This window comes from Copadichromis virginalis, linkage group LG12, assembly GCF_057382275.1.
Source record: "Copadichromis virginalis isolate Kocher_CV1m ecotype Utaka linkage group LG12, C_Virginalis_male_GT1.1, whole genome shotgun sequence".
Classification (NCBI taxonomy): domain Eukaryota; kingdom Metazoa; phylum Chordata; class Actinopteri; order Cichliformes; family Cichlidae; genus Copadichromis; species Copadichromis virginalis.
The window spans coordinates 37,388,011-37,399,840 of record NC_140629.1 but is presented as its reverse complement, the minus strand read 5'-3'; the positions used below and the strand labels follow the sequence as shown (position 1 = coordinate 37,399,840).

The window sequence follows — 11,830 nt, the reverse complement described above, 5'->3', positions numbered from 1 at the left end:
CCCAAAAATTTATATATTTAATGTTGTTATTTAGCCTTCTAACAGAATTCATGGATAATTTCAGCTAAGAGAAAGTTTTATACAAATTAGGTCATGTAAATGAGGGAAATAGGAGACAGAAATTAAAAATAATCTGCAAAATCAAACACGCAGAGCTGTGGTCACCTCTTGTGAAAGGCTTGTAAGGGAGCAGCTGAAAGTAGATTCAACCAAGAACCAAGAAATCCTCAAAAATGCAGAAAATATATGATCTTATATTTTACTTACTCTACCAAACCTAAATAACAACAGTCACCATGAGCAGCATATCTCTGGTTCCTCCTGAAAAAGGTGTATATAGTGTTCTTGGAATTATCCCAGTTCTCTTAATGTGAAGTTAGTGGATTTTATTTTTTATTTTTAAGTGAGGATTAAATGATTTTCTCCTGATAAAATTCAGTTTAAAACATTAACGTCCACAAATATCATTGTGTTTAATTACAAAAATGTTTCAGTGCTTTTTGTTTAATTTCTAGATGCTTTCTCTTAGCTTTAACTTTTAACATAAATAGTCTTCAAAGCATTCACCAGCAGTGCTGTCTAACCCAATGCTTTTAAGACCACGTATGCTCAAGCTGGAGAAACTACAATGTTAATATTACAATATTTGTATTTTTCTTAACCTGGTAAAACAGGAGGTCATATTTTGTTGTCCTGTTGAGTCCTATGACTACCTATGTAGCTATGCACCTATAAATGTACATTTTATTAAGGGTCTTTTATATTATACTGCTGTTTTTTTTTAACAAGGTGCAGCTGTGTATACTGTATTTAGCCACCTGTTTCCCAGCCTTGCAGTACTATCTGCAGACTCTTTGCCACGATTTGAAGAATCTGAGAATCAGACGACAGGTAGAGTCTCAGAGAGAGAGCGACATGCTCGGGGTGGACTTGATGTGTAAATTTGTCCCTGTCAGCAGACTTGTAGATTGAGTGCATTGTGAGTCAGAAATAGCGCGAGTGCACAGGAGATGGTGCTGTTTGTGTATATTTAGACATTCAAAAAATAATGATATGACAGCGACATCACATCAGATAGCAGCATGAGGAGCTGGCCTTGCGTAAACCCTGGATTAGGACTTGAAAACAGCTTGCGTTTGTAAGCAGGGCCGCAGGCCAGGACTCACGCTGTGTGAAATCGATACTTCTGATCTGAGCTTTTCTTTCACAGCCTTGTTAGCTCGATGTCCCAACCCTTTGCGCACACAGGACACCTGTGTTTGGAGCTCCTGAGCTCAGCACATGCTCCAGGAGCAACGTTAGTAGCTCCTGTTACTCTGAGATCGTCAAAAGTCAGTTTGAAACCACGTTGTACTGCACAGCTTTTTCAGTGTCGGTCGCAGAGAATACGAAACATGCTAAGTTTTTAAAAAGCGTGTCCACTGGAATTATTCTTAATATAAGCAAGAGGTTACTGGGGCTCCTACAATAGAAACCTTCAATGTGGGTTTCATTTATAGGTTCAGCGTCAGATTTCACAGCAGCTCTAACCGGATGTGTCTGCAGTACCAGCACCTTCGCTAAAGCTGTAATGGTTAGAAAAACACTGCCCTTGGAACCTGAGCTGCAGAGCTCATCGCCAAACATGAGACTACTGTACTGTAGTTACTGTCATTCATTGCAGTAATAGGTCCATGATTGCAGAAGACGTGTTTTTACACGCTGGTGTGGTAGCTGCATCAGAATAAACTTCGTACCATACTGCACTGAAATGTAACTCGGGGTGGATCGCTGTCTCTCAGTGAAATGAAGGAATATGTTTAACTAAAATCTCAGGCAAAGTCACAACTCGGGAAAATTTTAACTGACGACTTTCTGACAACATATGTGATCACGCAGCAGTTAGCACAGAGAGATGCAGTGTTGGCTTTTCGTAGTTAACATTAGGGGAATATATAAGTAAAGCTACATCATGCAGAAACCTTTAGAAGGAAATAAATCAGTGCCAACATTTGAATTTGACAGCAGTCCACCTACACCGCTCCCCTCTGTCCTGATTTCCTCCCATCAAGTGACACAAGAGTCAAGCCCCACTAAATATCAATAACCCTACTACTACAAGTCAAACTGAAGAGTGTTACTGTCAAGGTCTTCTTGTCCTGATAAAGCAGTGCTTTTGTGTCAGCATAACTTCATTCATAACTACATTCAGCATCTTATTATAAAGAAAGAGATCCAGAAGAACAACAGAAAGAGGAACACAAGACTAAAGGTGGGTATTAGAAAGGGAGAATGGAAGGCAGACTGGGCACGGGTAAAAAGAAGTAAATACAGATAAACCCACAGTTACAAAAACAGGAAGCAAAGCAGCAAGGAAGTCACTGCAGCTTATGGTTTAGTCATGAACAAACCTGTTAAACCAAAGGAAGTTTTTGTCCTCTGAGTTTATCATGAAGCGTTAAACAAAAATAATCTTGGCTCTCTTCTTCTAAGTTTACATCTGCAGAAATCTTCCCATCTTGTGCATGCAGTGTTTCTTTGAAACACATCGTAAGTTTTAAAGCTGGACTAACAAACTAAAACCAAAGAAGGGTCCAGAAGCCATGTTTCCTATCAAATAACTGAACTTGTCTGAGGTCTTTGTACCTATTTGTTCATTTCCCTGCTAGATGTCAGCGTCAGCTAAATGCCTGAAATGTAAAAATGTAGTGTGACTGGGGCAGGAGGCCAAATGGAAGTGCCAGCTTAGCAGAGATATAAACTGTCCCGTGCTGCTCCGCGATGAGTGATGCAGTGACAAATGTGACACGGGGGGGAAGCTGGGGCCCAAGAGGGACGATGACACCAGCAGCGAAGCACGAGGGTACAAAATATCACAGGAGCGTCCGGGCTGTGAGGAGAGGGCGAGCGGTGATAGTTAACGATGGCCTCGCTTCCCGTCGATCGCATGCCTTTACGGTGAGACTGACCTGTTTGGATTGCTGTAGTGGGAGGTGTGTGTCGCTCTGAGATGAGATGCAACATGCGGACATGTTTGTAATTTATCATCATGTGAGCCTCGCAGATTCCTGCTGTATCCACTCCTCTCAGCCTCTACCACTTTATGTGCTTTTGCTCTCCATCCAGCACATTCTCACTGCAGCTCCAGTTCTAGTTTTGTTTTCTTTGCTCTCCTGAGTGATGCAGTTCAGCCTAAAGCTTTACATTACACAAGAAGATGACCTAATAAATATCCTTTGTCTGCTTATTTAAACAGGCATCCTTCCTCTCGTATCCTGCATTGCAGTTTTTCTGTTTTTCACCCGGAAGCAGACGTTTTTAACACCTTATCCTCACACAGATTTGGTTTCAGGTTTTCAGATGTCTGTCTAAGAAGAGGGATCCATTTTCTCCAGAATTATGTTTTCCTACTTTAAATGCTCATTTCAAAGTTTTCACTTTAATAGTAATTATGCAGAGCTGAGAACTGTGCTTTGCAGGCACCATAGAGTTCTGAACAAATACAGAAAACTCAGCAATTCAGGCTCATGCAGCCCTGTGTCCTCATACAAGTGGTTTCTGGGAAATGACGCCGAGCTTCAGCGTGCTGATGATGTGGTTTCCCAGGAGCTGTTTTCTTTTTAACCCTTGACACTTGAACTGGGAAAACTACGGCTGTGATATTTTACCATATACTCTTTGATGCTTGTGTACTTTTAGTGTTCAAATATTCATTCCTCCATGAACCAGTGTCACAGTGGATTTGAGACACAGTTGATATTTTAGTTTTCAGAAACAATATATATATATATATATATATATATATATATATATATATCAGCCATGGTCATATAGGGATATTGTCATGGTTACAGGTATGAGTCATATAATGATTCTGATGAGTCGTTAAAAACAAAGATCTTAAATTACATATAATTTAAGGGTTTTAGTTTTCCACATATATATATCCTAACACGTTATGGCTGCCCAGTGGGATCTCCGCTTGTGCAGTTTGCTCACAGACCACTTGATGGCGCGCTCGAACCAGTTTCTGTTCAGCTCGTGGCCTGAAATGTTTCCTACCCGGTGTTTTGTTTTTTTTGTTTTGTTTTGTTTTTTTTATATTTGCGTTTTCATAACGTGGTGGAAATAAGGAGTACTGATCCAAAAATATTATCACGTTTTACTTTCTATCACTCTGTTTTTTGTTTGCTTGTTTGATTTTCTTTGACATAAATATCCTGCAGATTAAAGGTCACCGTCGGGCTGATAGACGGTTGTTATTTGGGTGTTACAGCAGCACTTCACTGCTGTCTTCAGTTTGCGGCGTGTTTAAAAAATTATAAATTTAAATTATTTGCACCTATTGATTTATGGGAAACTCGTGGCGTCTCTGTAACTGGCTGTTCACGGCTCTTCAAAGAAAAAAATAAGTCTAATGATTTAATGGAAACGAATCGTAAATGTAGGCGTACGGCGCGGATTTTATTCAGTAAAGTAAAACAATAGGTCGCTTACCGAGAAGCCTGAAAATCATGGCCATGTATTTTTTGCTTTAAATAAAATAAATAAATAAAAATAAAGACTAAAAAAAAAACAGTCGGAACATTTTATATATATATATATTTTTTTTTCTTTTACATAAACTTTATTTCGATAAATACAAGACCGTATTATCAACGGGAAACACCCAATGTGCAGGTATGATAAAGGTTTTTTTTTTAATTATTTTAAAGTTTAATTAAGAGGATAATGTGTCCTACCTAAATAAAGACAATGGCTGTAGTAATAATAATAATAATAATAATAATAATGCTCATTTCCAAGGAGGAAACATAGTAGATAACCATATATCCATATAATGTACAATAAATATTTCATCATCAGATTTATTAACTGTAATAGTGTCTTTGTTTTCGAGTGTGTTGGGAAAAAAATTTACATAATATGTTTATATTTATTTTAGTAACACTGAGCTTTGGCAATATATAAAATCAATTTCTTATAAAAAATGTAAATAAGGTAAAATAAGGTGGTTTTGTCCACTTTTTGCATCCCTAAAATTAATGTTATAATGTATGAATACAAAACACAGAATATATAAAGATTTTATTTAATATATATTTGAGTTGCAGTCAAAAAAAATCCATGAAGGCCACAGTTTGAAAATAAAGCTATTTTATTGTCAATGCATTCAACATGATTAGATAAACTATCAAGTAGTAAATTCCCGCAAAAGGAAGAAACACTGAAACTATTCCCCACTGACACAAAATATTACACTTTGTATTTGAAATAAAACAAATTATTTACATTGTAATGTATAGACTGCATCTTAAATCAATATCATTTCATATTACATGCACTCTGAAATATAGTCTGACATAATATCCCCAATTTGTGTCCATATTGGTTGTAGACATGAAAAAACTCGCTGCGTTGTAAACCATGATGTATGACTACATTTGTCATTTTTCTCTATATTTGCATTTATATGATATAAAATACAACTTACTGTACAATTACACATATTTAAATCTTCCCTTATTCTCAAACTTTTAAGTGAACTTTTCATAAATAGATTCATTTTTGAAGTCAAAATGCATTTGCATACACCCAAAACATTAATTGTTTTTACAGGGGAGTAAAAGCAAACAGACAGAAAAGGAATTCAAAGATTATAGTCCAAAGTGAAAGTAAGTGCAAGGGGTGTTCTTGTGTTTTTAAGTGGTCTATTTCCAGTTGGAGTGCTTAAATCCAGGCAGGTTGACAATCCGTCCATGTTAAACAAAAGTCTCGTCCTTGTTAGTTTCAAAAAGTCAGTTATGGGAGGTCATGTGACGTGACAAGTGATGCCGTTCCCGGAAGGACTCGTTGCATATGGGGCACTTGAGCTTCTCCTCGCGCCGCCGCTTGACCAGAGGCTCCATGGAGTACTCCTTTTTGTGGTGGGATCGCATGTGGTAAACCAGGTCTGAGGTCATGCGGAAGGAGGCGTTGCACTTGGCGCACCAATTCTGAGCGGGCAGACAGAGCGAGGTGAATGAGGGAGGCAGCAGGGTGAGAGCTGAGGGCATCTGAAGCTGGATAGGTCCGGAGTTCTTGGGCCAGAAGGTGGTGGCGTAGACAAAGGGGTTCTGCTTGGCCATGCCGCCCGGCACGGGGCAGTTGGCGCCCAGTTCTGCACCCTGCAGCTTGGCAGCAAGGTGGTCAGCCTGGTAGAGTCTGTTGGAGGAGATGGTGTCGCCCACCGCTGGGTGGCAGTCCAGCAGCTTGGGTGGCATCACCAGTGGTGAGATCTGCGAAAAGGAGCGAGATGGCTGACTGAAGGCACTCTTCCTCTCCCCACCACTGCCACCTCCTTGCTGGCTGACGGAGGTGAAAGCACTGCCCATGGGCGAGCTTTGGGGCGGCTGCGTCTCTGACAGCACAGACCTGATGCTAAGGTGTTTCTCCGAGGGGTTGCTGCTGGGCCGACCTCCATCTTTGTTTTCAGAGTTGGAGCTTTGGAGACTTTTGCTGCTGCTGTGCTGTTTGGAGTGCTGGGCTGACTTAACCTCAGTAAAGGCGCTGCGCTTTACCTCTCCCAGCTCTATGGAGCCTGGTGGGGAGAAGGACCGGTGGTTGTCCTCTAGGCCATATGCTCCTCTGTAATTCTGCACAGACGTTGCAAGCTCATCTTTAGACTTGGACTGCGGAAGGCTGGGTCCTCTGCACTCCCTGTCCTCTATTTCGGAGAACTTCCTCTTGCCCGAGCTCTCGCTGCAGATCTCGGCCTCCTTGTCACTCGGCGGCCTGGTCCGGTTGTTCTCTAGATCCCTGGCTAGGTTATGAAAGTCTGTGGAGGGTTTATTGTTGTCCTGATGACTGCTGAAACCTTCGGAGCGGACTACCTTTGGGCTGGTCCTGGTTGGGGTTGCGTTTAGTCGCTCTGTGCCGCTGTCTTTGCTGGGCTCCTCGTCGGCTGCAGCAATGCTCTGCAGTCTCTTGGTGCAACGGAACCGGAGATGGGCCAAGAAAGGGAACTCAAACTGGAACCGCTGGCTGCAGTCCGGACAGGAGTGGTGGGATGAACCTAACCGGAGGACAAAAGGAAATTATTGAAAATTTACTTCAAGAATATGACCTTTGTACTGCACTGCAGTAAATATAACTTTATGTATTCTTTAGTGCATTGTGTGAAGCCTGCATCGGATGAAATCAAAGTAAAAACTAAAAGAAGAAAACAATAAATGTCATGGTTTAAACACAAGCTGAAACACTTTACTGTCTTGACTGGCTCACCTTTGCTTTTGGGAGGCACTCTGCTGGAACTGAGCAGCAGCAGGTCGATGAGGTCTTTGCCGTACCAGACCAGCAACTCCTCGTCCTTCTCGATGCGTCGGAGCGAGCGGTAGAAGAGCTGGCCGTTCTTCACGTAGGCCTCCAGGTTCTGCTCCTCTTTGTCCCGGGCTGACTGGACCAGCCGCAGCCACATCAGGCCCTCCGAGGTGCTGTTGGCCGCTGAAGTGTCCACCTGTGCCATCAAGCAAGAGCATTTTGGGTTAATACTTAAATAATTAATTTCAAATTATTTCCACCCCATAAACCTCTCAGGCTGTTTTTTAGATGCAAATGGGAAGAGAGAATTACCCCCAAACTGCTGCAGAAACAAGGAGGGCACAACGTGTATTTTTATAGTTTGGAATCTAAGTTTAAAAAAATAATTCAGGGAAGACAAAAAATGTTCACAATGCTTTAATAAACCTAATTTTCCACTTGAAATTAAGCAAATTACTATAGCTATTAAAAACAAGCAAAATCTACTAGTATGTCCCTATAAGATTTTAGTGACCATATATGTTTTTTTATTCCTTTTTTTAGCCTTTTGGTTTTCATCTCTAGGGATATATTTAATTATTGGACAGAAATAAATGCACAGAAATTTAAAAACATTGTCATTTTAGGCCAGTTTAGATGCCAATCAGTAAAATCTGTCTTCAGTCATAATTGAGCTAATTAAAACCTGTATAAGGGATGCATTAAAATAAAATTATTTCAAATTTGTGATCAAAATAAAGCTCCACTTACCCTGAATATATAAGGTGCTGTGCGCTTGTCGGTGGATTTCAGAGCTATGAAGGCGATGCTGTCATACAGAGACGTGTGGCTCAGCACGCAAGGCCCGAAAATGGCGTTTTCCGGGATGTCGCACGTTGTGTAGACGCTCGTAAAAATGTCCGTGAGACACTGCTGCACCGCTTTGGCGTCCCCATCCCACACCAACTTCTGAGAGCTGGACTCCTCCATGTCACACTGCGGACACACGGAACCACGAGAAACCAGCGTCAGTACAGGCCTCAAAAATGTCTAACGGAAAGCATCAAATTTCCTCTTTTTTGTCCCCAAAATGCGTAATTTCCTCTTTAATATATTCATCAAGCAAAAACAAATCACACATTGGAGCCTAACCTTTGGTTATTTAGTGGATTATACCCTCCGCTGTACCAGCTGATAGGAAATAAATCTCTTCCTAGACAGATTGGCTAAACCAGCTGTCAAGGGCGTCGTTGAGGGGCCCGTTTTTTTCCCTTTTAATTTATTCAAACCACGTAATAAGTTCATGACGGCAACACTTTCAGCATATTGATGATGTAGTTTCCCAATATCCGATTATATAACAATCACAATAAACAAAGCGACAATAAAAAACTAAATCAGAGATGAGTGATCACGTGATTTTTTTCATTAATATATAATAATAATAATAATAATAATAATAATAATAATAATAATAATAATACTTATTATTATTATTATTATTAACAATAATAATAATAATGCTGTCTGTAAAAATAAGCGATATGTGTATAGGAATAAAACAATCTAGAATGTTTTCTTGTTAACAATAGTATACACGGCTATTAATCCAATCAGATTATTATTATATAATGTTCGCATAAGTGATATAATAAAGTATTAATGCTAATTTTAACATAAGAAGGCCTTCGCGGACTCCCTCAATGTCCTCTCTGCCTGATGCAAGAAAAATGAAAATGAAAAATTACTATGAAAAAAAAAAAGTTTGGTGCTTCAGTATTTCCAGGTGCTTCCTGTTAAAGCGTTTACTGTATTTCCTACAGTTCCCAGAGTCGCTTTTAACGTCCTTACTTTTCCAGTGAGCTGACTGTGCTTCACGCTTGTGTGATCATTGATTTTTCTATAAATATTATCTTTATCCATTTAATATCGTGTCTGGTTTTGTTGGATTTCTCACATTGTCTGAAGACTGTTTTTGTTACAAAGGAGAAAAAAGAGAAGGATAATAAGACGACGGCGCCCTCAGTAGGAGCTGGTGAGGTCCGAGCACGTCCAACGGAGAGAGCATGTCCAATGGGTTTCAAGTGGACTGTCAAAGTCAGTGATTTCATGTCAGCCAACCTTTCTCTCCTTTCTACAAGCGGCAGCGTATGTCGCCTCATTACCATAATCCGCCACTTTCCCCTCTGAGACTGTAATTAAAGCAGCACGACCAGTTAATTATTTCTTTTCTCCCTTTCTAACCTCTGAATGTGTGTGTTTAGACGGCTGCGTCTCTTTCACTCCCTCCTCTCCTCCCCTCTTCCTCCTCTGGCGTTTAAATACTGCAGAATCTGTGCGCGGAAGCCTGCACCTGATGCACATTTGTTCGGCCGTAAATTAGGCACAAAGGACGGCAGAAATAAATAAATAAATAAATAAATACAAACAATAAATTCAGACAAATAGCTTTTCCTTAAGACGCCATTTCTAAATTGTTGAAATGATATGTTGTATATAATGTTCTCTGATCACTGTTTGGTTTATTTTAGCAACAGCAAAATATGAATAAAAATGATTTACTGTTGTACTTTGGGCCTATAACAAAGTAACTATAATTAACAGTTTAGAGTGCAGTTGTTATTATATGATAATAATAATAATTATTATTATTATTATTTTTCATAGTCCACGAGGCGCGGTCTTGGCACAGTTCGTGCAAAGAAATGAAGCCATTAATTAGAAAATCATTTAAGTATCATTTAAAAGCTCCACAGCTGGGATAAAGGTCTGTGCACTCTTGCGCGCAGGGAAAAACGTGGCTTTTGCGCGTAAATGTGATCCGGTTCAGAAATAAACTGGCGGATATTGATAACTGCTCTCGTGCCGGTGATTGGCGGTGGGAACAGATGAGCTACCGTCTGTTTGTCCCCGGTATCCGCAGTTGTTTTGTCGCTGCAAAAAGAGAAAAAGCGATGCTTTCCTCTGGTTTGGCTTCTACTGTTATTTATTATTTTCATTAGTATTATTGTTTTAAAAGAAGTGTGGAAATTTGATTAAATAACAAAGAACAGCTGCCACTGAAGTCGGCTGATTTATAGGATTTTGTAACTTCGTAAACGTTTAGCAGCAGCAGGAAGATTCTCTGGAACATTTTGCGCACACAGCCTTTCCAAAGCGGATCCCGGCGCTGCGATGTGAAGCTAAAAAAATTGTTTCCGGCACTAAACAGAACCTCTTTATGTTCAAAGGAACCCAGATAGTCGCTTGAGGTGGATGAAAGCCTCACAAATTATCGGGTGACTGATATGAGTCAAGGCCAGGCTCGAATTAATAAAAAAGAGACACCGAGCGGCGTGTTTGTACATCCAAACTGGAGGAAAGCAGCCACCCTCTCCCTCCAAACCCGCTGCAGGTGGGGGTGAGCTGAAACTGGGGGGTGTTTCACCCATCCGCTAAAACTGTCCCGAATCAGCGCTGTGATTGAACTGCGACAGCGAGGAAACATCTGCGTTTGCTTTATTTTCCCCCCTATTTTTTTCCTGCTGTTTATTCTGCAGGACGCGTGCCGCGCAAAGCGAACCCACCACCCAACCCACCCCTTTTTCCTGCTCCAAAACTATCCGAACCACACACAGCTTTCACGTCACAGACCTACCTTTCCGTCGATGAGGAGGGAACAATAATCCACAAACGATTTGAGAGCGATGCTGCGAATCAATGCGGGGGAAAAAAGCCCCGAAAAGACGAGAGGGGGGATGCGGTGACGGTGATGGAGGTGATGATGGAGATGGTGATGCGCTCCCGGGCTGCTCCGTAGTATCAGTACATTTCCTCCCCAGTGTGCTGAAAGTGACAGTGCTGCTGCTGCCGCCGACACTGGCAGTGAAGGAGCGGGGCAGGGAGAGAGAGCTGCGCGGATAAAAGCAGACAGAGAGAGAGAGGGGGAGAGAGAGGCGTGCAGATGGGGCCCGATGCTCTGGCTGACTGGCACACCGACACACACTTTTTGTTTGCGGCACATAATCTACCCAATGAGGCGTGTCACTCTCCGTCTCCTCCCTTTAACTCTTCACTGGCCGACTGTCATTTCGTGCGATTTATGGATGTGCGGAGGGATAAAGACCCCTCTCACCCCCGCCCATTATTATTGTAATTCAGATGACAATAGTTGGTGGTTGTATTGGTCGGAATAAAGTGACATTTAAGTTGAAGATTTCTATTGTGAGGGGAGAGGAGAGAAGCCAACAGCAGCTTCGAGTTGTCGAGAGAATAAAAATGTTCTTCCATCATCATCATTATTGTTACTGTGAATATTATTATCATTATCATTATTATTATCGTTATTGTTATCATCATTATTATTGTTGTTAAGTTAACCCAATAAAGCACCACTTCAGCCCCTCCAAATTTGGCTCCAAGCCTCCTTTATGCATGGTGGTACTGCTCAGTGCAACAAACCAACTTTCTCTGTGGTTTAAACTCGCAGCACTTTTAAATTTTTTTTTAATTTGGACTCTGAGCTGAGCAGGCATTACCGGGGGCACCGCGCGCTCCCGCTGCCTCCCGCCGTGCCAGCCGGTTCTCCATGCGG

At 41.2% G+C, this 11,830-nt stretch overlaps 1 protein-coding gene across 1 annotated transcript; it reads right to left on the bottom strand.

The window, feature by feature from the left end:
- Nucleotides 1-5,119: 5,119 nt before the first annotated feature.
- Nucleotides 5,120-11,250, bottom strand: prdm8b (PR domain containing 8b). Its single transcript, XM_085476395.1, has 4 exons — nt 10,895-11,250; nt 8,029-8,253; nt 7,243-7,474; nt 5,120-7,033 (listed from the first exon to the last, which is right to left on the bottom strand). The coding sequence occupies exons 2-4, from the start codon at nt 8,245-8,247 to the stop codon at nt 5,778-5,780; spliced, it is 1,707 nt and encodes a 568-aa protein (XP_085332521.1). The 5' UTR covers nt 8,248-8,253; nt 10,895-11,250; the 3' UTR covers nt 5,120-5,777.
- Between the last annotated feature and the right edge of the window lie 580 nt (nt 11,251-11,830).

What these genes read in the sequence shown, in the direction of transcription:
- prdm8b (XM_085476395.1), bottom strand. Translation starts at nt 8,247, where the DNA reads ATGGAGGAGTCCAGCTCTCAGAAGTTGGTGTGGGATGGGGACGCCAAA. An exon ending in CAGCACCTTATATATTCAGG is followed by an intron (nt 7,475 to 8,028) that starts GTAAGTGGAGCT and finishes TTGATGGCACAG; the next exon opens with GTGGACACTTCAGCGGCCAA. An exon ending in AGTGCCTCCCAAAAGCAAAG is followed by an intron (nt 7,034 to 7,242) that starts GTGAGCCAGTCA and finishes TCCTCCGGTTAG; the next exon opens with GTTCATCCCACCACTCCTGT.